At 41.2% G+C, this 26200-nt stretch overlaps 1 protein-coding gene across 3 annotated transcripts in view; it reads right to left on the bottom strand.

Moving 5' to 3' along the window:
• Window positions 1-26200, bottom strand: part of PTBP2 (polypyrimidine tract binding protein 2) — an 83241-nt gene that overhangs the window by 6733 nt on the left and 50308 nt on the right. For all 3 annotated transcript variants that reach the window (XM_065409029.1, XM_065409030.1, XM_065409031.1), the window contains one exon: window positions 13629-13824. In XM_065409029.1, coding sequence (XP_065265101.1) covers window positions 13629-13824 — 196 coding nt within the window. The remainder of the gene's footprint in view (window positions 1-13628; window positions 13825-26200) is intronic.

The raw sequence follows: 26200 nt of genomic DNA, 5'->3' as shown, positions 1-26200 counted from the left end.
TTAACTGATTTCCCTTTAACTAGCTATGTTCTGCTGTTGTATCACAGAAGAAATGCACAGATATTAGGCACTGTATTAGAGCAACAGAACCAGCCAATAAAGAGGCTGAGATAAGTGAAAAAATGAAAATATATCCAAAATATTGAACACTATTTCAATGCCTCCAATTTTTCACATATCCCATGGAAGAAGATAAGATGAACCCCTCATCCCCTAAAGCTACAAACCAGAAAGAACATAACTTTCATAAAAGTTTGTAGAGCAGACTGTTAGGAAAAAAAAAACATATCTTTGCTTGCAATATGAGAAAATGTGTTCTGGAAGTTACATTGATGCACACTTGGAATCCCATAATGCTACTTTCTGTCCCCTCAAAAACAGTATCAAAACTGTATTTTAAAGAAAAAAAGTACTCACAACCAATTTTTAAATAAATATTATTTCAGAATAATTTTAAAAAGTTTAAATACAATAAAATGTTATTTTTTTTATGTTGAAAAGACTGATTGTTAAGATCAGTTGTTGTATAAATTGGATGAAGTTTCAGGAGAGACCATTTGTTAATCAAAAACTAAGTACGGTAATTCCTCTACTATAATCTGGGGCCAGTGATAGTTGCATGAGTTAAATTTGTCAAAGCAGCTTTCACCTGTGTTCGTTATTTACATATTTTACAGTGAAGAAATGACTAATTTGGTCTTTTCTGCAAGTTACACACGTTTTTACATTATCCTGGTCTCCTCTGAGACATTCCCTCTCCAATCCCTTACTTCATAATTGGCAAACCACAACAGATGCACGTCAATGTTTAGAGAACAAAATACATTTATCCTATTGTGCAATTTAAATGTGCATTGTATTGTACAACTAATTCAAGACCCAAGTAATTTGGTCATAAATTTTTATATTTGTAATGTAGTTCCAAGGGGTGGAGGGGGTGACAGGGAGGAGAACTATGGGCTTCAAACATGTAATTTGTTTCTAAATGCTTTTACCACTCCCTGTATTGTGAGGGCCACAACATTTTTGTGACAGCCATAAAAATGATACATTTACTCTCCTTGCTAGCAGTAGTAGTGGATTTAAGTATACTTTTGAATTATATTAGTATTTCAGATTTTTGTGATGTAAATAAGAGGAAATAGAGCAATGTATAAAACTTGTTCCCTAGGAAACATATTTTGGAAGACTTTAATTCAGACATAAAAAAAATGCAGAAATAGATTTTTATATTGTACATACCCATTTTTCATGTCTGTTTTCGGTAAGCTCAAGAAGTATAGTTAAAGAAGGTCACATATGCATACGTTAGCTGCACAGTAAAAATTCAGTAAAGATGCACATGACGGGGCACTATGTGCCCACTGCACAACTTTTTCCATGTGAAGTGGCAGAAGCATAGCACAGTTTAAATGTAGGCCATTTTTATCTATGAAAATGCCATGACACTAAAGAATCACTGCAGGAGCGAGAAACAGTAGCTTTGTACCATTGGAAAGCAGAGCTTCCCAATGAGACTTAACACTCACTATTTCAGGACCTTTGAGGACTAGAAGTAACATTTTTAAGCATTGAAAAGCTATTTTAAGCCATTTTTAGAGGTTTTTTTAATGGCTCCCTCTGAGCCCTCTACAGCTAAAAGCGTAGTAACTGATATTTTACAGGTAAAGGGATAAAAAATAGTCCCAATAATATTTTTAAAACAGTCCTAAAATATTATTTTTGTATCCCCTGTGCAGACTACACAATGGCTTTCTTCTGGGATGAACTGCATAACTCACCTTATAGTTTTGTCATTTCCACAAGGCAGCCATTCCTAATTTAAGCTGGAAAACCTTTAACACATACCAAATCATATTCCTATACACCCTATATACCCAGGCATGCAATTTATAACATTTATAGTAATATGTAGCTGTATTTATCTTTTCTGGTTTTGTATCTCCTACTACTGCATATCAATCGCTTCATGTCAAAATGCTGTGTTGTGTTATCAATTTGTTGCTGAGGTAATAATTAAAATATCAGTACCTTCAATGGAAGAATAAACAGAAGCAAATTGAAACTACCAATATTCATCTATATGTCCTTACTTATTAAAATTCCTCACCACTACTTAAGGGCCTTTTCCCCTCTTAGAAAAGATATATAACCATGATTTTAATTAGAAATGATTTTTGTGTGTTTCCACAAAGCTTTAACCAACCATAAATATACAGGTTTAATCCTGACTGGGGCTTCTGTGTACTACTACTACTACTACTACTATATTAAAATAACAGATGACTGCATTTTTATAATGTTCTTAACAATTAGCATAGTAAAGCAGAATACAAAGGCACAGCTTACCAGGACCTGAAGCGGAAGTTCTCCAAAGGTTGTATCCTCTAAAGCAGCGTTTCTCAAATGCGTCCACTGGGGCCACATGCGGCCACCAGGGGCTTTTCTTGCAGCCACAGCCTCCTGGGCTGTGATGGGATGGGGGGCAAAATAGCGGCCCCTCCTCCTCCCTGTTGCTCCAGGATGCACCATCTTGGTGTTGATTGCTGGGGCTGCCAGTAGGGGTTGGGCCCTGCCCCACCCTCTGAAGACTGCTGGGGCACAACACTGGAGGAGCAGGTAGCAGGTGAGTTCCCCACCTTCCCAGGGGTTGCATGGCTCAGGCATTGGCTTCAGCCCTGGGGTAGTGGGACAGCAGGCTCTGGCTGCAGGGCTTCAGGCTCCAGCCGCCGGGCTTCGGGTGCGGGGCTCCAGGCTCCAGCCCCCTGCTGCCTCTCCTGCCCCCCATCAATCCTCCCCCATTGCCCCTGGCCCCCTCTGCCTCCCCTGACCCCCAATCCAGGGCTTAATTTCTCCCCAGGCTTGACAGGGCTAAGTAAGGCTGCTGTGAAAAGTGATACTTGTATGTTTGTTAATATCACTTTTCACAACAGACTTACTAGCTAGCAATAAATAAATTACACTGATTTGGACATGTATATGTGCATATTTGTTTGTTTTTCCTAGAGCATTTTAGGAAAAATTGTCTGAGCGGCCACCAGCAAGAGTTGGTGGTCGCAGTCTGAGGCCACCAAAAAAATTTGTCCTGAGAACCCCTGCTCTAAAGATCCACATTCTTAAGTCTTGTGTCCTCACAGATGCACCTTCAGGAGCTGACTAGCAAAGCTTGTATTATAAAGTTTAGAACCACTCAGATGGAAACAATTAAAGCATGTGTCTCAGAGGACATACATAGCACGTCATAGCCTCTAATGATTAATTCTTTTTTCAATTTAAAAAGATCTAGGTTTCTGGGGAATAAAATGGAATTACAACTCAAACAGGGAGCAGGATAAATGAATCAATCTATAGGAGGACACTCCAAATAAAAGCAAGCAAGTTCTTTCTAAAAAGGTGACCATCTTTTAATGATCTCTATAAACGAAGAATGAAATGCTTGAAATTTGTCCCTATTAATGATTTAGACCAATTGATAAAAGAAACACCTTATTTTTGCTTTTACTGGATAAAACTGGCACAAGAGATAGCCACAATCTAGAGGAGAAAGGGAAATAAATATTTAGTAAGAATAAATTAAGAGTCTGGATGATGTGGGAGACTGATAACGGAATACAAATGAACCCTATTGCCCCTGGTTCAAATCTGGCCTGGGTAGGTAAGCAGTTGTCAGTCCAAACCCTACTGGACAGCTTTTCCAAATAGAATAAGCAATAACAATCAAATCATTTTAGCAGTCTCATCAGTAAGGCTCCGTGTTTGTCACGCAGGTCACAGATTCCGCAACTTTCCATGACGTCCGTGACTTCTGCAGCGGCCCCTGCGGTTGGCCTGGGAGCTGCCTGAGCAGCTCAGGCAGCCCCTGGGCCAGTCGCAGTGGCGGCTGCTGGGGCAGTCTCAGGCTCCCCTGCCCCCAGCAGCAGAAGTTTGGGTTTGGAGGGACTTAGGGCTGGGGATTGGGGTGGTGCTTACCGGGAGAGGGGCTCCATGAATAGGCAACAGGAACTCAGCTCCTAGCTCCATGTGCTGCCTCCGCCAGCAGGCACCGCCCTCACAGCACTTACTCTTTGAATACAGAAGGACTTAAGAGAATTTACAAGTAAATCAATTAATTTGAGTTAAAATTTAAAATAATGGAACCTTTAAGAAATTTAGCGCTCTAATAGATATTTGTGAAGTCCCTAATGATCTCAATAACAAAATACTGTAGATCCTTCAAATGTAAAACTCATTGAAATTGGCTATATCAGAAAACTTTTTTTTATGATTAATTGGGGGAGGGTACTGCTAATCTACGACAGATAATTTCACAAAAAATGCCTTCTTTCAAAATGGTTACTATCTACTATTTTTCTCAGTGGAGTGAGGTGAACAGTTCCCTCTTTCAAAATGGCCACCAACTCCTATTGGGAACAATGGAAATGATGCCAAACTGCCTTCGTGGAAGACGATGGCACCCTATCCAGTCCCTTCTTTGTGGAATTCTCTGCAGAACATTATTCTTTAGTCCTTGTTGAAGTAACCAAGTTATGCAGAATGACAGCAAAAATGAAAATTATTTTCAATAACTACTCTCTGCACCATATTGACTTGACAGGAAAGTTGGGAAGGGGAACTCAGGGTGGATGTGAACAGAGAAATGTGAAGGACAATAGTGAGGAGGAAGTGGTGTGTGACCAAGTAAGGGAAATATGGAGCTTAGGTTTTAGGCGACAATGGTCCTAAAAGTTGGAATAAAGTGAAGGTTTATAATATACATCTTCAAATCATTAGAAATATCACATTGTAACATTCTCTTTGGGATTCTTGTTTAGTGTTCATACATGAACATTTTAATTAAATAAAAAGGAAATTCCCAAATCAGAACTATGTTAAACTGGAGTTAAGGTTGAGAGTACATATCAGTAACTTAATGGTTGAAAACATTACTGGGATGTTCAGATTATCCCCCAAACAAGCATTACAAACCCAGGATATTTACAGTTAAGGTTACCCTTAAAAGAAACCCCAAAAAGTTAAAGTATGAAAATCAGTTAGGGAACTCTGCCCTGTAGTGATACTAACAACAAAATATATAATGTCTTTAAAAATCAGTTTATCTAACCTGAGACCACAAACACTATTATGCATTAGTTATAACAGTATGGTTATTGCACAACATCATTACAGGGTGGAGTTAAGGTTGTTTGGATGCCTTTATGGTGTGTTTCTACGTCTGAATTTCTTTTAATTTTAACCTTAACTGAATATCCAGAGTTTGTAATACTTGTATGGAGGATAATTATAACATCACTATAATACTTTACACTTACATTACTATATACAATAAACCTTAACTCCAGTTTGTATCTTGGAATATATATTACACTGATATTGATCAGATATAACTGCTTACATATCAGAACACAGCTAGTGGTCTTCCCTGTATAGAGGATTTTCCCTATGTGTTTTTTTTCATATTATGTAAAAAATACATGCCACTCCAAAGGAACAACTATTGCTTCTGACAATTTACCTGAAAGCACTCCTTTCTGTCCATTAATGAGTTTTCCTTCTTTCAAAAGATAAAAGGCTCATTAAAAGACATCCAATTTATAATCTCAAGGATTTCTGATCCCCTTGTTCTTTCGCAGCAGAGAATGCAGTATATGAATGAATAATCATCTGTCAGGGCCAGGATTATCTTTTTGGATGTCCGGTTTCTAACCGATTATATAGTACAGAGACCTCATCGGTTAAAAGGTTCAGAGAAATTACACATCCAAGGAAAAAGTGATCCTTGTTCTGTAGATATTTACAGCTGGCTATTCTGAATTATCGGGTACAAATATTTTGATAAAAACCATGATCAATTTGTAGTATGATACACTGGTAATTAATCAACAGAATAGTATACATGATATGGAGTGAATCTTAACATATTTCAACACAGTGACCCTGCATTCATGAATTTGGTCAATAGCTGTACTTAATCTTTCTAGTTTATGGATAACACATTTTGGGAGAGGGGGGGCTGTTTTTGTTTTTTGCTGTTGAAGATGCAATCTTATCAGCTCTTTTTGCTAAAGTATACCTGGGCACAGCACATCAATGTTTTTTAAGTGTACATATATGTTGCATGGTGAGCAGTATTTGTAAACTAACATTTTTATCAGAGAGCTTAGAATCATTAAACAAATTAAAACCTTATAAAACAGAAAAGAAACTCTGTTTATATTAGGCTAAAAAACATGAAAGTAGGGCTAGGCTTGTGGTTAACGTACTAGACTAGGACTCAGAAGTTCTGGGTTCAGGTCCCAGATTTTCCACAGACTTCCTTAGTGACCTTCTGCAAACTCAATAACTCTGTGTTTCAGTTTCCCGTGGGTTTGGTCTGCCTTGTAGACTTATAGATTTACCTGTTTGGGGCAAGGATTATGTCTTAATATGTGTTTGTACTATACCTAGCACAGTGGAACCTCAATCTCAGTCCTCTAGGCATTAGTGTAATACAAATAATATAAAACACATTCCCAAATAAAAAACAGCTGGTCAATGTCCTAGTAAAACCACATATAGAGTGATACAATGGTTTTCCACTTATACAGTTTTAGATTCTCTACTCCAAGACTTTAATGCTAGTCAGACTGCTAAAACTATATTTAATTCTTGAAGAAGTGTCTATTAGGACTAAACCCTTATATTCAACATGTGGTTATGAATTACAACTTCTCTTGTAAAATCGGTAACTGATCTTGTGATAATTCTCAAATATGTAATAAAATGAGCCATTGTGTCAGAATTGAGCCCTTATTTTTCCTATCAGAGTTTGGTGATCTCATCCTAGCTTCTACAGTAACTCCTCACTTAACGTTGTAGTTATGTTCCTGAAAAATGCGATTTTAAGCGAAACGATGTTAAGCGAATCCAATTTCCCATAAGAATTAATGTAAATAGGGGGGGTTAGGTTCCAGGGAAATTTTTTTCACCAGACGAAAAACTATATATTATATAGATATACACACAGTATACGTTTTAAACAAACAATTTAATAGTGTTCACAGCTATGATGATTGTGAAGCTTATCACATGTTCACCATGTTTTCCCACCCCCTCCCACCTTACCATCACCTCCAATGATCTTTTAATTTCTTATTATTTTCTCTCCCTTTTCTATTTCAACCTCAAGTACCCTAACAAAAATGCTATTCATCAATCTGCACACACAGCCATTTAATCAACCTCATGATCATTATTCTATCCTAACACCCACTTCATTTTTAAGTCACTTGAATGTGTATACTTATACTGTAAGCTCCTCAGATGGGGACCTTGTATTTGTATATTCTATAAAGCACCTTGCTTATTTGTAATAGGGCTATCGATTAATCACAGTTAACTCATGAGATTAACTAAAAAAAAAAATCACAATTAAAAATAATTAATCGCGATTAATCACAGTTTTAATCAACTGTTAAACAGTAGAATACCCATTGAAATTGATTAAGTATTTTTGGATGTTTTTCTACCTTTTCAAATATATTGATTTCAATTACAACACAGAATACAAAGTGTACAGTGCTCACTTTATATTATTTTTTATTACAAATACTTGCACTGTAAAAATGATAAACAAAAGAAACAGTATTTTTCAATTCACCTCATACAAGTACTGTACTGCAATCTCTTTATCGTGGAAGTGCAGCTTACAAATGTAGATTTTTTTTTGTTACATAACTGCACTCGAAAACAAAAAAATGTAAAACTTTAGAGCCTACAAGTCCACTCAGTCCTACTTCTTGTTCAGCTAATTGCTAAGATAAACAAGTTTGTTTACATTTACAGGAGATAATGCTGCCCACTTCTTTTTTACAATGTCACCAGAAAATGAGAACAGGCATTCACATGGCACTTTTGTAGCTGGCATTGCAACGTATTTATGTGCCAGATGTGCTAAACATTCATATGCCCCTTAATGCTTCGGCCACCATTCCAGAGGACATGCTTCCATGCTGATGATGCTCATTAAAAAAATAATGCGTTAATTACTTAGTGACTGAACTCCTTGGGGGAGAATTATATGTCTCCTGCTCTGTTTTACCTGCATTCTGCCATATATTTCATGTTATAGCAGTCGGATGATGACCCAGCACATGTTGTTCGTTTTAAGAACACTTTCACTGCAGATTTGACAAAACGCAAACAAGGTACCAATGTGAGATTTCTAAAGATAGCTACAGCACTTGAACCAATGTTTAAGACTCTGAAGTGCCCTACAAAATCTGAGAGGGATGAGGTGTGGAGCATGTTTTCAAAAGATCCTGAACCACCAAAAAAGAAAATCAACCTTCTGCAGGTGGCATCTGACTCAGATGATGAAAAGAATATGCATCAGTCCACACTGCTTTGGATCGTTATCAAGCAGAACCCGCCATCAGCATGGACACGTCATCTAGAATGGTGGTTGAAGCATAAAGGGACATATGAATCTTTAGCGCATCTGGCATGTAAATATCTTGCAACGCTGGCTACAACAGTGCCATGTGAATGCCTGTTCTCACTTTCAAGTTACATTGTAAACAAGGAGAGGGCAGCATTATCTCCTGCAAATGTAAAAAATGTAAACAAACTGAACAAGTAGGAGGACTGAGTGGGCTTGTAGGCTCTAAGTTTTACATGGTAATGCAGGTTTTTGGTTTTTTTTAAAAACACAATTCTATGTTTGTAAGTTCAACTTTTATGATAAAGAGATTGCACTACAATACTTGTATTAGGTGAATTGAAAAATACTATTTTTGTTTTTTACTGTGCAAATATTTGTAATCAAAAATAAATATAAAGTGAGCACTGTACACTCTGTATTCTGTGTTGTAATTGAAATCAATATATTTGAAAATGTAGAAAACATCCCAAAATATTTAAATAAATGGTATTCTATTATTGTTTAACAGTGCGATTAATCGTGCAATTAATCGAGATTTTTTTCATCGCTTGACAGCCTTAATAATAAATAACGACTAGCTTTTATATAAGACTTTTCACTTGTACATCTCAAAGCGCTTTACAAAGCCAATCTGTATATTACACCCATTTTATAGATGGGGAAACTGAGGCACAGGAAGAGGAAGTGTCTTTCCCCAAGGTCATTCAGCAGGCCAGCAACAAAAGCCAGGAACTGAACTCAAGGGTCCTGAGTCCCAGTGCAGTGACCTATCCAACAAAATTAACATTTTACAGAGGGAAAAAAAGATTATATAAATCTCCATACTCATGAAATAGATGATGGTATTGGAAATTTATCATGTACCTAGATGGTATTAATTTTTTCCTATTAAAATAAGTTGGAAAAATCATCTATGGTTTTTAAAGAAAATCAATTTTTTAAAAATCAATTTTTCTGTTTGCCAGAAGCTGGGAATCGGTGACAGGCAATGGATCACTTGATGGTTACCTGTTCTCTTCAGTCCCTCTGAAGCACCTGGCATTGGCCACTGTCTGAAGACAGGAGACTGGGCTAGATGGATCTTTGGTCTGACCCAGTATGGCCGTTCTTACGTTAAATAATTTTGTCATTAAATAACAATTTCTATCCTATTCTAATAAGATTTATCTTTTAGCAGTGCCGCAGTCCAGTCTATGGGGGTGTGAACTGTAGAGCACTCTAACGTGTTGCATTCTAACTACCCTGTGTAGACCCTGCTGGCATGAACTAAAAGATGACTATGTTAATACAAACTAGGTCTTTTTGAAATAGACTACATCAATGCCTCATTCAGTGCACAGAATGGACAGTGCTCACAAAGAGTAGTTTCAATATTCTGTTTTCTCCTCATTGTTCCTTGTGTGCCCGCATGCCTTCTTTACTGCACACTAATTAAACCCTGCTCTAAAGACAGAATTATCAATTTCCTCATGGGCTTTTCTATGGCACTCATTACTACAGTATCTGAGTGCTTCACATTCATTTTCATTACAGCCTGTGAAATGAGGGGTTATCATACCCATATTACCTATGGGGAACTGAAGCAGAGAGAAATAAAAAGTGTTCACTAACTCTGGGTGCTCAATTTGAGACTTCTAGAAACGGATTTTTTCAGATAACTTAGCATTCTATATCACTTTATATTTTTCAAAGTACAGCTCCCAATGACTTTAGTTGCAGGTGTTAGTGCTCAGAACCTATACAAATCAGACCCTGGGGTCTCAAGTCAGGCACCCAGAAAATGAGAAACACAATTACTGACCACCTGTGAAAAGAAAGGTTTAAGCAACTTGCCCAGCATCACCTAGGAGCTCTGTGGCAGGGGAAGGGATATAAACCAATTCTCAAGGCAGCATTCAACTGCTTTAACCATAAGACCCATCCTCTTTGTTCCTACAATCCCCCCTCTTTCATTACACACCTTTCAACTTCTGCAATAAATATGGCAGAGATTCTACAGACAATCTCTTTTATTACACAACCCTGATTCCTCCCCAGAGCAGGTCCATCCTGTACACAGAATAAGACAGAAGCCCTATGGAAAAATGGTATGTGATCATGTAAAGACTATCATATGCATGTACACAAGATGGCCAAATTAAGGTTGCACAACCTTAATTCTGCATTTCCTAACCTCTGGCTTGACTTTGCAACCCTACTAATGTTCTTTTAGCAGAGTTTTTGCATGTGTGTGTAATTTGCTAGTTTTTAAAATGAGCTAACTGAAGATATAGAAATTTGATCACATGACATCCAAATGGGTTATCAGCAGAGTTGGGCAGACCTTTGCCTCTTGAGCAAAAAAGAGTAATTTATAGCAGTAGTAGGCTGTCCTTCTCTATATGATATGTGGATTAACACTAGAGGAGAACGAGATACACACTTTACTAGTGGTTAATCACAGATATTTGCTAACAGCAAAGGAATAGTGAGATTCAGCAGTCTGAGGTTCCATTACAGGTTCTGGAATAAATTGTGCACCAGTGAGTACAGTCTTCTGCCCATTCCCTGAAGTGAGAATCCTTCTGCTCAATCCTCCCTACTCTGGCCTTGTCCTGGTCGTGTCTCTTCCCTACCCCGGCTCACCATCCCAGTCCCATTCTCCTCACGTAACCAGTCCTTCTCCACTCATCAAGCTTCTAATTCTAGCCCAGTGGTTCTCAACCTATTTACCATTACGCAGCCCACAATGTGTTATATGGCCGCATCCAATACTACCTATATGGCCCTGCGGATGTCACGTGGCTGCAGCTGTGTGCTGACTGGGCCACAAGTGGTGCACAGGCTGCAGGTTGAGAACCACTGTCCTAGCCCCAGTCTTGTTGCCCAGCAAGTCCTTGTGTCATCCTTCCAGTCTGCCTTGGTCCCAGTGTCCCCACACAGCCACTACCAGTTCTCCCACTTCAACCCTCAGCTCTTTGTTCTCAGTCTCCTTCCCCAGTCATTCCCAGATCCCTGCTTCTCCTCATCCAATCTCTCTCCTCTCACTCCCCCATTCACATTCTCCACCCCCACTGGTTCCCAGTCCCAATCTCCCTCCATTGGCTCTTGTCAAAATTCAGTCTTCTGCACTTTCGCCCGCAGGTTCCTCGTTCCAGTCTATGTTCCTCCCACCCCTCACAGGTCCAGATCTTTTCTCCATGGCATCTGAATCAGGCAGCTTCTCACTCCACACTGCCTGGACCCACAAAGGGAGACGCTGACAGCACAGAAGAGACAGGCTTCCTACCTTCAGCTCAGGGGTCCAGACAAGGACCTTCGCAGTAGTCCAGAGCTGCAATTGCAGTGGAAGTCCTGCTCAGCCCCAGGCTGGAGCAAGCCCAATGTAGGAACACTCTTTTTAACTGCTAAAATCTAAGAAGTCTCTGAACATGTGCGAACTGTGATTTTTTAAGGCTCACAACTTGGCAAATTTGGGCGGATTTTCACTGTGATGGCAAAAGGCACATCCCTGACACAAAGATCATCCCCTGTCAAATTTCAAGTCCCTGCTCTGAAGTGGGGGTGGGGAGCACTAAACTTTCTCAAAGAAAAGGTCACCAGAATTTTTTAACAAGGGGAAAACAAATGTATTTTCCCCATGCCTTGTTCTCAGAAATGGCTGAGCCATTTTGGCTGAATATTTAAAAAAAACATTCAGTATTAGGCAGATATCTGGCATGGAAATCATCAGCCCAAATCACTGAAGTTTGGCTAAGTTATGTACAACTGACAACAGGGTCAGAGCAACTGAAATCAGAAGTGTTGGGCAACCTCAGTAATAGACAGTGCTGTCAGCTCCGCCCATAATCAAATACTTCAAAAAGCTATTTGCTGGCTGCCATAAAAGAATGCAGCACTTTACATGAATGGCTGATCCTTCCTTCTAGCTTCCCAACTCCAAAGGAAACAAACAATAAGTGGCAGGGCCGGCTCCAAGTTTTTTGCTGCCCCAAGCAAAAATAAAAAAGGGGAAAAAAACCAGAATGCCGCACCTTGAAAAGTGCCACCGCCAAAGGGCCGGAGTGCCGCCCCTTGAAAAGTGCCGCCCCAAGCACAAGTTTGGAACGCTGGTGCCTAGAGCCGGCCCTAAGAAGTGGGTAAGATAATAAACACAACACCGTTCATTGGGTCTTGTAAAAAATCTCTAAATCCAATCTGAACTCTGCTGACAAAATGAACCCTAAAACTTCAAAATATAAAGGACATCCAGAACAGGAACTGGTTAAAGCTTACTAGTTTATATAATCATGAAATTTACAGGGTTGATGCCAAATTAAAATGATAAAACAAAAACAAGATAGTGTATTAAAATTTTTTCTCTCTCAAAGCATAAGTACAGTAAGTACTGAATGCACTGCCTCTACCAACAACCAGAAGACTGTTAGAAGCTATGAATGTTTATCTATGCACTGCTCAGGGAATCTCAGTTGCTTCTTCCAATGGGTTCTAATATCTTATCAGCTCTTGAGCTTGCATAACAAAGCGCTAGAGATAAGAGTGCTGATCTATGTAAAGGAAAAAAATTCAATAATTATGAAAAATAAAATGCTAAGATGGAATTTCTTTGTATACATGGTCTCCTTTTTGTCATCTGCTCTTTTATTTCTTTGGTATTTTTTATAAAAATTATAGGATGACACTTCTTCCTCAAAGCATCTTTCTTAGTTGAAGAAAATGGACACTGCATATATGAAAGCAAGGCAAAATTTCATGACCTGCTTACAGTGCCAATAAGGACACAGATCCTGTTCCTGTGAAGTCAATAGAGAAGCTTCCTTGATTTTAACAAGACCAATATCAAGTCCCAAAGATTTCGCCATGAGGTGGGCCGGATGAAAGGAAGATACTTTAGGTCACCAACGGTGGAGGAAGTTGACTGACACCGGAACAAAAGGAAGGATGGTTTGGGGAAATTTAAAAAATGTAAGTAACTAGACAAAAACTTTTGATAATGTGTATATTCTGTCCTATTCTTGTTTCTCTCTCATCTATTTATACAGTAAGCTTGCAGGGGCAGAAACTGTCTGTCTTACTAGAATTGCACACCGCAACTGAAAACAACCCTAACATATCTTTGGGCTCTACCATAATATAAACATTAAATAATTACAATGATTAATAATTAAAAAAAACTGCATTTGATTAATTGGGAATGGGGAGGGAAGTGTTTTGAAAATTAAAATCATACCTAGAAGTGAAGTCTCCTTTGCAAATGCTGCAGCAATAGCTGGGTCCAATGCTGGTTGCCCATCACCAGATGGAAGATCAGGGCGAGTATAGTCCCTACTTTTATCATTGTTGTACTTCACATTTAAATTCACCAGTTTGGAAAAATCAATCCGTAGGGTACAGCAAGCATTATAAATATTTTGACCATCTAATGCCTGAAAGAGGAAAAATGTATTTAATAATATACAATATTGCTTGGTCACAACTGCTGAAGTCTGATAAAAGTGAGCACACTTTTGTCCATTTAAACTAAAATTATTTAGTTTAAAAACCAATAAAGATCAAACGCATTATGTAGCTCATAAAGGTCATTCCTGGAAGCTTTTTAAATTCCCTTACCTTGAAAAATTTTGCATACCAAAATACCTGGAGATTTATAGTAGCATTTTAGTGCAGTAAAACTTGAGACCTAGTTTGTCAGATCTACTGAATCAACCTGTTTTACACGCTGCTTGGTATTTAACTCAGGTTTAATGCAGATATACTGTAAAGTTTCCAAAAGTTAAAACCACAATAAACCATTCTTTTTAAAGGCATTAGAGAGAGACAGAAGACTAAATAAAAGGCATTAAAATAATATGTAAAAAGTGGTTATGTGGAGAATCACAGTATTTGCAGTGTTCTAGTAGAATGTTTTTTGTTCTACTGTTAAACAAGAGCAGCATCAACACTTAAAAGATAAATGAAAAAGAGATCTGCTACACCTATTTTAGGCAATTTTTTAAAACAAACAATTCCTTACTGTTACTGTGGTTCGAGATGTGATGCAGCAGTATTCCACTTAGGTGTGTGCGTGCCCACCGTACCAGAGCTGGAGAATTTTGCCTAGCAGTACTCACAAAGGGATGGTGCTTGCGCCTTGTGGCCATAATCCCTCCCCTGGCTATATGAGGTGGTGCTGCTTCGACCCCCGCAGGTCCTTTGCACAGAACACCCAGAGACTAGACTCCAATGCAGAGGGGACGTAGGATGGGTCGTGGAATACATGTCTGCATCATATCTTTAACAATTTCTTCTTCCTTGAGTACATGGAGCCATGTATTCCATTTAGGTGACTCACAAGCAGTACCCAAAAGCAATTGTTAGATGTAAGAGTGTATTCAGGACAATTTACTTTCTATTAGGATAGATCGAAGTAATTGTTGAATGTACGGCCTTTTGGCTAAGATCAAGTGTTGTATTCAGATGTTTAAACTTCATAGAAACTAGTAGAAAGTTACTTGTATTGTTTTCACTTATCTATTCCTGTCATAATGTAATAGCAAACATTTACATGGTAAATACCCTTGCAACCAAATTACACATCAAAGAAATCTTGTGAAATGCTAATGAAGGACTTAAGGGCTTTAACAGAAAAAGTTTATTTCAAGCAAGTGGCCATTATGTATATCAAAAATCTTCAATCTGTGCGGTGTGCCCCCATAGGGGGCGTGGAGTAATGTTAGAGGAAGGGGCACAGCTGGGTCCCAGACCAGCCCCCACAGGGGGTGGGGAGGGAGCTCCGCCCAGCTCCTCTCCTGGCCCCGCGCCAGGGGTCCCATCCTCCAGCCCTGCTGCAGGCCTCGGCCCCCTTACCCCTGTCTGCGCTTCCAGCTCCATGGGGGAGGGGCGCGAGATAAAACGTTTGGGGACCACTGATATATGTGGTTGGAGGTCAAAAATCTAAGTGCATTCCTCAGCCATCATCATCAAAGGAAAGGCGCACATGGGTAGATAGACTGTCAGCTTGTCTTCTGTGAGAAGATATAAACATGAATTCAAAGAAAGGCTCCTGTATCTCTGGACTGTTTGGATTCTAACATGGCAGAAAAACTGAACGAGAAAACAGAGATCCCCAGAGTTATTCTGGGTAGCCCTGAAAGACTTTTGGGAAACTGGTGTCTATTACATCACTGCCACCATTTGGAGTTACAAACTGTACCTGTTATATTTTACCTGCCCTAGCCTCTCAATAACTCATTCTTTTTTCTTAGCTAATAAACCTATAGGCAGTTTACTACAGAACTGACTGCGACCATTGTGTTTGGTGTAAGGTCTGGAGTACCAATTGATCTACGGTGAGTAACTGGTCTTTTGGGACTGGGAGAAACCTGATGTGGCATGATTTTAGGTTTAAATTGAACTTTTATCACAAAGTTCAATTTGTCTGGTTGGCAAGATAGGCTGGAGAGGGTAACGGGATTTGTCTGTGACTCCATGGTGTTAAGACTGGTATAGTGAGCTAGGAGCTTACATTTGTTACTGGCTTGGTGTAATCTAATTATAGAACATACAATCAGTTTGGGGTGTCTGCCCTCGTTTTCTGACAGTCTGCCTTGAGATAGTAATTCACAGTGGTGAGCCGCTTCAGACAATGTGACAGGTTTAGTTCATAAATAGGTATATGAATGACCATATAGCAGCCCTGCAAATGTCCAATATTGAGACAGCACTGAGGAACGCTACTGACTTTGCTTGTGCTCTCATCAAATGAGCTTGCACCCTCTAAGGAGGCATAGCCAAAGCTTTTTTATAGGCAGTCTTGATACGGGATGTTATCCATTTAGAGATTGTCTGTGAAGAGACCGCTTCGTATGACAAACAGGTGAGGAGAATCAAGAAATGGTTTAGTCCTGTCCAGATAGAAGGCTAGATATCACCTGACATCTAATGTATGGAGATGAATGCAGCTTTGGAAAGAACACAGGTAAATATACTGCCTGGTTCAAATGAAACTGAGAAACCACTTTAGACAAAAATTTCAGGTGTGGTAGTAAATCACTTTGTCCTTAGAGAATTGTGTATAAGGAGGCCATCAGTGCCTGCAACCCTCCTTGTGGATGTTATCACTACCAGGAACCAAGTCTTCTGACACAAAAGCAGAAACAGACAAGATGCCAAGGGCTCAAATGGAAGCCTCATTAAAGCTGCTAGGATCGTGCTAAGATTCCACAGGAAGCAACGCTCAGACTGGAGGATGGAGACAAAATCCTTTTAAGAATCTTGCTACCTTGGCATTGGAAAAGACTGATCTTCAATTAATAGGAGGATGAAATGTGGATATCACTGCCAGATATACTCTCAATGAGCTAAGCACAAGGCCCAATGACTGAAGGTGCAGCAAGTACTCCAGCTGGCTTCTATTCAGGGCATCTTGAACTCCACAGGCCAGCGAAGACAATGAAAACTGCTTCCATTTTGCCCAATAGGCCATTCTGGTAGAGGGTTTTCTATTGCTGAGTAGGACTTGTTGAACAGCCACCAAACACCATACTTCCTCCTCATTTAGTCATGAAGCAGTCACATCATGAGATTCGGGAAGCTGAGCACGGGATATAAGAGGCAAGCATGATTCTGTATGAGTAGGTCAGGATGGAGAGGAAGGGATATAAGAGGCTGAACTGACAGAGCGAGGAGGTCGGAGAACCAGCACTGCCTCAGCCACACCGGGGCAATGAGAATGAGCGTGGCCCGATCCAACCTCAGATTGAGCATGACCTGTGGGATGATCAGAATTGGGGGGAAAGCTTACAGGAGAGCCAACTGCCACCTGAGATGGAAAGTACAGGACAGGGAACCCAGACTAAGGTCCCCTCAAGAGCAGAATAAGTCAATCGCCGGAATGCCCAAAGCTGAGAAGATGACATAGAGGACACTTGTCTTCAGAGACCATTCATGACTCAGGAAAAAATTCCTGCTGAGATAGTCCGTAAGGTGATTCTGGATCCTAGGTAAGTGGTCGGCTATCGGCATGATACTCTCCACAATGCAGAACTACCACAATATGATTGCCTCCTGGCACAGCATCCTGGAGTGTGCTCCCCCTTGCTTGTTCACATATACATTGTGGTGGTATTGTCAGTAAGTATGTGAACCACTGAGCCCAATATGGTCCAGAAAAGCATGACATTGTAGATGGCCTGAAGTGCCAGCACACTGATATGCAGTGAGGCCTGCATCTCTGACCTTGACTTTTCAGCAGCCCCAGATGAGCTCCACAGCCCATCAGGGAGGCATCGGTGACAACAGACCTGGTTGGTAAGGGCCAGACAAAGGGAACACCCTGACAAACATTCTCTGGAAGTGTCCATCACTGCGATATGTCCAGCACCAGTGGAGGAAGATGGACCAATCTGTCCAAGTGAAGAGTTGGACAGTAAACTGTCCTGAGACACATTTGAAGGGGGCAAAGACGCAACCTTGCATTTGCAACTGTCAGTTGGCAAAAATGCTCTCAAACTCGTAGAGTCTATAAGGGCAACAATTAACTCAATTTTCTGAATGGGAACCAAAGTTGACTTTCCGATGTTTAGGATGAGACCCAGATGTTTGAGCAAGTGCATGTAGTGTTGACATGGAAAAGGACTTCCTCTCTGGACACTGCCCCTCAGTAAACAGTCATCGAGGTATGGGAAGTTGTGGATTCCTTCCTTCCTGAGGTATGCCATCACCATGACCATACATTTGGTAAAAACCCAACAGGCCAAACGGAAGCACCACATACTGGAAATGGTGCTCCGCTATAACAAATCAAAGGAATGTTCTGTGGCTTGTCAAAATTGCCACATGAAAATGGGCATCCTGAAGGTCCAGAGCAACCAACCAGTCGTTCCAAGACAACGGGGGAGAATGGGTCACGTATCTGATAAATCTGTTGAGGACATGAAGGTCAAGAATCTTACTCCTCCCTTGGATTTGGGCACCAGAAAGTACCAGAAATAGAAGTTCTGACCCTGGTGTTCCGGCAGAACCCCCCTTCACTACTCCCAAAGCCAGTAGAGAGCAATCCTGCTCAAGGAGCAGCATCTCATGAGAGGTGTCCCTGAAGAGGGATGGGGAAGGAGGAGGATGCAAAGGAACTGGACGGCATAGCCTCACTTGACAATGCTTAGAATCCTGATGTCAGTGGTGACTGAGACCCAAGCACTGTGAAAGCAAGCAAGTCTGTTCCCAAATGGAGAAAGCAAGGAGAAGGGAGCCATGACTGGAACACGGCTCTGGTCCAAGGAGTCAAAATGGGTACATGGAGGACTCTTGGGAAAAGCATGTCGACTGGCCAAACCAGAATGCCTCCTCCTCTGGGACCTATGCCCCTTTCTGGGGTAGTCCTGCTGTATCAGGGAGGGAAAGGCTGCCCAAATGTGGACTACAGATGCTGCTGACCACCACAGTGACATCTCTACACTGCCGGTATATACACCCCCAAGGATTCAGCGGTTGAAGGGCAAATCCTCTATGGCCTGTTGCACACGGGGAGCAATACCCAGATTCCACAGCCAGGAAGCCCTTCTCATGGTCACCGCTGAGGCCATCACTCTGCGATGCAATGTGGACCGCAACAAAGTCTTAGTCACCAACCAGTCTTTGGTGATAAATGCTTGAAATTCCTCCCTCGGGGCTTCAGGGGATACATCAAGTCCATACATTTAGCGTCCTTATCCTTGGGAGTTGACTTACATCTGCTCTGTCAGGCTCTATTGTTCACAGCAGTTACGACCAGGATATCTGGGGCTGGATGTAAGTAAAAACCCTCAAATCGCTGCACTGGAATGAAGTAGCATTTCTCCGTGTGCTTCGCAATAGGCAGTACTGAAGCTGGATTGCTTCAGAGAACTTAGCAGGCTCTCAGAGCTCATCGTTAATAGGGAGGGCGACTAACGGGCAGGCAGCTGCAAGATATCCAACAATTTATGGGTATTCTCCTGCAGGAACTCTGCTTGAATACCCAGAGAAGCAGCCATGAACTACAAAAGATCCTGGTATGCCTTGAAATACTCAAATACCAAAGGAGCGGAAGAGCCAGGCACAAAGGAATCATCCGGGGATGAAGATAAAATGGTTAACTGTGCCAGATCCTACTCCAGGACTGATGGGACCTGGATGCAACAACTCTGGATGTTCTGCAAGGGAAAGATTCACTGGTGCCTGGGCTTGTGGCAGATCAACTGTTACCACCACAGACCTGGCCAGTGATTTCACCTTAGAGCGAGATGTAGAGTGGAACCTCTGTGACCGAGAAGCAGGGGTCGGAACCAGAGTCAACAGTACAGGATCTCCATCCTCCCTGCATGGTACCAGGGAGTGGTTGACGGGTCCTGCTCTTTCCTGCATGCCAGCATTCACACTGTACCGGGCTGCGTCTCTTCTGGAAAGACAAGACACCATGCAACTTCGAACAACCTTAATCAGTCTCATGCAACCTGTTTCTCGCCACACTCAATGGGGAGGGACTCCTCCGTCTCTTTGGAGAGGTACCAGCTCCAGAGCAGGAAGTGGTAAAACTCTCAGAACCTGAGGGTGACCTCTGATCTAACACAGGCCTCGGTTCCGAAGCCGCACTGCCTGTTCGAGCAGGTGCTGCTTTAGACAAAGTTCCCGTGCCACCTGAGTCCATCTTGTGAATGATTTGCAAATCGAACACCGATCCTTGGTACTGTATGTGGGGATTGTTGTTGGGAATTGCCCCCTCACATGATGGACAGTGTTTAAACCCTGGTGAGGACATCACCAGAGAAATGCCGTATATATTCGATCATAAGCCAGTTAGTTTATAAGACGACCCCCCCAAGATGGAGGAGTAAAAATGGATTTTTTTTTATGACCCATTCATAAGCCGACTCTATAAATCAGGGGTTGGCAAACTTTGGCTCCCGGGCCATCAGGATAAGCCTCTGGCGGGCCAAGCCGGTTTGTTTACCTCAAGCGTCCGCAGGCACGGAGGTAAACCTAAGTAAACAAAGTGTCCCCACCCGCCAGTGGCTTACCCTGACGGGCTTGGACAGCAACTGGTGGGAAAATTTTCGGGAGGAGGGAAGAGAGAGAGAAGCTGGGGGTCAGGGGAGTAATCCCTGCGACCCCCCCCCCACATGACCCCCGCCTTAGCCCGGGACCCCCACACTCTCCCCATCCCTTCCCACCTTAGCTGGGGCGGGCCAGGGGAGGATGTCTCTGGCCTGGCCAGAGCTGCTTTGGCAGGCTGGGCGGCGCGGCCACAGCCTGCTCCGGTGGGCCGGGCCGGGCGGCACAGCCACAGCCTGCTCTGGCTGTGCCTGCCAGCCCCAGAGCTGCAGCTGCTTCGGAGGCTGGGGGGAGAGCAGCATGGCCAGAAGCAGAGAGACTCTGGCCCCGCCTCTTCCCTTCTGGTTCTGCTAGCTGTGCTGCCTCTCCTTGCCCCCTCTGTTGGGGGCTGTGTCCCACCTCTCCCTCTCTATACCCATTCATAAGCCGACCCCCTTCTCTGATGCTTCCCCTTTTTACTAAAAAAATTCGGCTTATGAACGAGTATATACGGTACTTAAACTAAAGCTAACTAAAACTAACACTATACCAAGGGTGCTAATTAACTGTATACTACTGGAAAGGTCACTAAGAAATAGAGAGGTTGTGAAGTTAGGAACCACACACAGCTCCAACTCCGGCCATGAGCAGTAAGAAGGAACTGAGGGGGGTTGGGGTGGTGCCGCCTCATACAGCCAGAGGAGGAGCTATGGTCACAAGACACGAGCGCCGCTCCTCTACAGGTATGGCTAGGCAAAATTCTCCAGCTCACACGTGCTGGGGGTGCACACATCTAAGTGGAATACATGGCTGTATCAACTCAAAGAATTATGTATTTTTCTAATTCCAAATGGAGTTGATGCATGTATCAGGCCCTTTTAGAGGTTTCTAAAATACTGAACATCTATATATGTATTTTCAAATTTTATTTTTGTTTAAAGAAAGCCACATCAGTGTTATTTTTCATGTCAGTGGTTGTTAATAAGAGCTATTTTTCTGTACTTCCCAGCAACAAATCTCATGACTAAATAAGCTCTAATTAAAAAGCTTAATACAGGAGAGTAATAGTGGAGGTTTTCACAGCTGATTAAGTTTTATTATTTGTTTGGAAAAAATTGTGCTCATATTAAACCAATATATGATTAATAAGTGATTCTATTAAATACAAATTATAGAATCATAGACTTTAAGGTCAGAAGGGACCATTATGAACGTCTAGTCCGACCTCCTGCACAATGCAAGCCACGGAATCTCATCCACCCACTCCCATAACAAATCCTTAACCTATGTCTGAGCCACTGAAGTCCTCAAATCATGGTTTAAAGACTTCAAGGTGCAGAGAATCCTCCAGCAAGTGACCAGTGCCCGACGCTGCAGAGGAAGGCGAAAACCCCCCGGGGCCTCTGCCAATATGCCCTGGAGGAAAATTCCTTCCTGACCCCAAATATAGCGATCAGCTAAAGCCTGAGGATGTGGGCAAGACTCACCAGCCAGACACCCAGGAAAGAATTCTCAGTAGTAACTCAGATCCCACCCCATCTAACATCCCACCACAGGCCATTGGGCATATTTACTGCTAATAGTCAAAGATCAATTAATTGCCAAAATTAGGCTATCCCATAATACCATCCCCTCCATAAACTTATCAAGATTAGTTTTGAAGCCAGCTATGTCTTTTGCCTCCACTGCTCCCCTTGGAAGGCTGTTCCAGAACTTCACTCCTCTGATGGTTAGAAACCTTCGTCTAATTTCAAGTCTAAACTTCCCGATGGCCAGTTTATATCCATTTGTTCTTGTGTCCACATTGGTACTTAGCTTAAATAATTCCTCCCCCTCCCTGGTATTTAACCCTCTGACATATTTATAGAGAGCAATCATATCTCCCCATAGCCTTCTTTTGGTTAGGCTAAACAAGCCAAGCTCTTTGAGTCTCCTTTCATAAGACAGGATTTCCATTCCTCGGATCATCCTAGTAACCCTTCTCTGTTCCTGTTCCAGTTTGAATTCATCCTTCTTAAACCAGAACTGCACACAGTATTCCAGATAAGGTCTCACTAGTGCCTTTGTATAACGGTACTAACACCTCCTTATCCCTACTGGAAATACCTCACCTGATGCATCCCAAGACTGCATTAGCTTTTTTCATGGCCGTATCACATTGGCAACTCATAGTCATCCTGTGATCAACCAATACTACGAGGTCCTTCTCCTCCTCTGTTACTTTCAACTGATGCGTCTCCAGTTTATAATAAAAATTCTTGTTATTAATCCCTAAATGCATGACCTTGCACTTTTCACTATTAAATTTCATCCTATTACTTTTACTCCAGTTTACAAGGTCATCCAGATCTTCCTGTATGATATCCCGGTCCTTCTCTGTATTGGCAATACCTCCCAGCTTTGTGTCATCCGCAAACTTTATTAGCACATTCCCACTTTTTGTGCGAAGGTCAGTAATAAAAAGATTAAATAAGATTGGTCCCAAAACCGATCCCTGAGGAACTCCACTAGTAACCTCCCTCCAGCCTGACAGTTCATTTTCAGTATGACCCGCTGTAGTCTCCCCTTTAACCAGTTCCTTATCCACCTTTCAATTTTCATATTGATCCCCATCTTTTCCAATTTAGCTAATAATTCCCCATGTGGAACCGTATCAAATGCTTTGCTGAAATTGAGGTAAACTAAATCCACTGCGTTTCCTTTGTCTAAAAAATCTGTTACCTTCTCAAAGAAGGAGATCAGGTTGGTTTGGCACGATCTACCTTTTGTAAAACCATGTTGTATTTTGTCCCAATTACCATTGACCTCAACGTCCTTAACTACTTGCTCCTTCAAAAATTTTTTCCAAGACCTTGCATACTACAGATGTCAAACTAAGAGGCCTATAGTTACCCGGATCACTTTTTTCCCTCTTTCTTAAAAATAGGAACTATGTTAGTCATATGGTACAACCCCTGAGTTTACAGATTCATTAAAAATTCTTGCTAATGGGCTTGCAATTTCATGTGCCAGTTCCTTAAAAATTCTTGGATGAAGATTATCTGGGTCCCCCGATTTAGTTCCATTAAGCTGTTCGAGTCTGGCTTCTACCTTGGATGTGGTAATATCTACCTCCATATCCTCATTCCCATTTGTCATCCTACCATTATCCCTAAGCTCCTCATTAGCCTCATTAAAGACTGAGGCAAAGTATTTGTTTAGATATTGGGCCATGCCTAGATTATCCTTAACCTCCACTCCATCCTCAGTGTTTAGCAGTCTCACTACTTCTTTCTTTGTTTTCTTCTTATTTATATGGCTAGAGAACCTTTTACTATTGGTTTTAATTCCCTTTTCATGACTTTTAGCCTCTCTCACTTTATCCCTACATGTTCTGACCTCAATAAGGTAGTTTTCCTTCCTGATCCCTCCCATTTTCCACTTCTTGTAGGCTTTCTGCTTTTTCTTAATCACCTCTCTGAGATGCTTGCTCATCCAGCTTGGTCTACAACTCCTGCCTATGAATTTTTTCCCCTTTCTTGGGATGCAGGCTTCTGATAGTTTCTGCAACTTTGATTTGAAGTAATTTCAGGACTCCTCCACCTTTAGATCCACAAGTTCTTCAGTCCAATCCACTTCCCTAACTAATTTCCTTAATTTTTTAAAGTTAGCCCTTTTGAAATCAAAAACCCTAGTCACAGATCTATTTTTGTTTATCCTTCCATTTATAGTTTGAACTGAATTAGCGCATGATCGCTCGAACCAAGGTTGTCCCCTACAATAATTTCTTCTATGAGGTCCTCACTACTCACCAAATACAAATACAGAAGGCCACATTCAAATACTATGTTGAAATCTATGTCACATGATAGTCCAGTTGACTGATGCCCGTTTCCTTAATTACACTTAATTTTTTAGGAAATTCTTTGCAAGTTTCATTTTTTATAACTAGTTGAAACAATTATGCATTGAAATTTTCCTAAAAGCAAAGAATTAGATCATTTCAAATTCTCATTTAGATTGATAGCACAATGGACATTAACAATGAAAAATTACTCACCTGGAATTCTTCTTTTTTGAAACTATTATTTCACAGAATTCTTACTCTTGGGTCTTCTGCTCCCAGCACAAGACAGGGCAGAATTTCCCAAAGTTCAAAGCTTTTGAGTGCTCAAAGGCTGCAGTAGTAGCAGCAGGACTATCCACCTAAGCCCTTCTCACTGATCATGGTCCAACAAACTGCCATTACCTCATTTCCTAGAATCTTCTAGTCAGCTCTCTAATTGTGGAGGATAAATCAAGACCTCTCAAACTAGTCACAGGTGTAAAAAATTAACCAAAAAAAAAAAAAAAAAAAAAGCTAAAAAAATGTTCTTAGGGGAAAAAAAACAACCAATTAGACAGACAGACACATTCTCTTTCTCACTCGCTCTCCTTTAGAAAGGCATTATCCCATAGGATTCTCACTCTGACTCAATGGATGTCTCAAAATAAAAGAAGTAATACTATAACAGGCACCGCACAAAAATAGACAAATGACCAATATTCTAACTTTCAAAAATTCGCCAATTCAAATATGAGACGCCTGAAGAGAAACAAAACTAATAGAGGGTGAGAGAGTTTGGTCATTGGCTCAACAGCACTGAGGGACAGAAACTCCATCCACTGTAGTTGAATCTAGGCAACAATGCTTTGTATGATGGTTGCTGCCATGTGGCTGCTTTGCATATGTCAAATTAAAAACAGACTCAGGCTGGCATCAGAAACTGCCTTGCCTCACATTGTACAAACTGTGCAAGGGGTGGGCTGCAGGCCTGCCCGGTGTCGTTTGAGCATTGGCCTGCTAAACCCAGGGTTGTGAGTTCAATCCTTGAGGGGGCCACTTAGGAATCTGGGGCAAAATCAGTACTTGGTCCTGCTAGTGAAGGCAGGGGGCTGGACTTGATGACCTTTCAAGGTCCCTTCCAGTTCTAGGAGATAGGATAGCAATAAGAAATACAGTCTGCCAGCCATTTAGATATGGTACCTGTGATAGAAATTTTGTCTGCTACACGTAGAATCCCAAAAGCCTTCTAATGTGACTTGTGGAGAAAGACCTCACTAAAACAGACATGCAAATACAGAAAAAGTGCCAGGAAAATGATTGGCTCAACAGGGAGGAATTCAGTTACCATCTTTGGAAGAAATATTTGATGAATTAGCAATACCAACTGTATCTCTTGATATTTGGTATAAGGTAGATCCAGTCATTACAGCTGAAAGCTCACCCACTTAGCAAGCTAATGCCACTGCCACCAGGAAAGTTATCTTCCAAATAAAAAATAAAAATCTTGAGCTCACAGGCAGAGAAATAGCTCAAAATCAGCTATCATTAGCTATGTCCAAACCACAGTAACAGGCCACAAAATGGGGGAGGGGGAAAAGGGAGGAGTGTCAAATGTGTGAAGCTTCATATTAATCTGATGACTATGGGTTGCAGACAGATTTACGTTCAACTGGTTTACAATGGGCAGAAAGAATCGTCAAATTAAGAGAAATGCAATTAGACTTTAATTCAGAAAGACAAAGGTAATCAGGCATGTATAGAGGGCACTTAAAAGCATCCATATGTGCCTGTTTGTATTTTCAACTTAGAACTGTAATTCCATCTGTCACCACCTGAAAGCGTAGTAACAACTTGAAGCACATAACTCAAGAACACTGAATCTCAGGAGTTCCTTCTTGCCAGGAGTGAGGCAAAGAACAAGATGACTCCTTGCAGCAGACATGAAAACTGTAACTGCTTGGGGCAGTGTG

Source organism: Emys orbicularis, chromosome 8 (genome assembly GCF_028017835.1).
Source record: "Emys orbicularis isolate rEmyOrb1 chromosome 8, rEmyOrb1.hap1, whole genome shotgun sequence".
NCBI classification, from domain to species: Eukaryota; Metazoa; Chordata; order Testudines; family Emydidae; genus Emys; species Emys orbicularis.
Note: the sequence above shows the minus strand (reverse complement) of the source record. Positions and strands in the feature narration are given on the sequence as shown.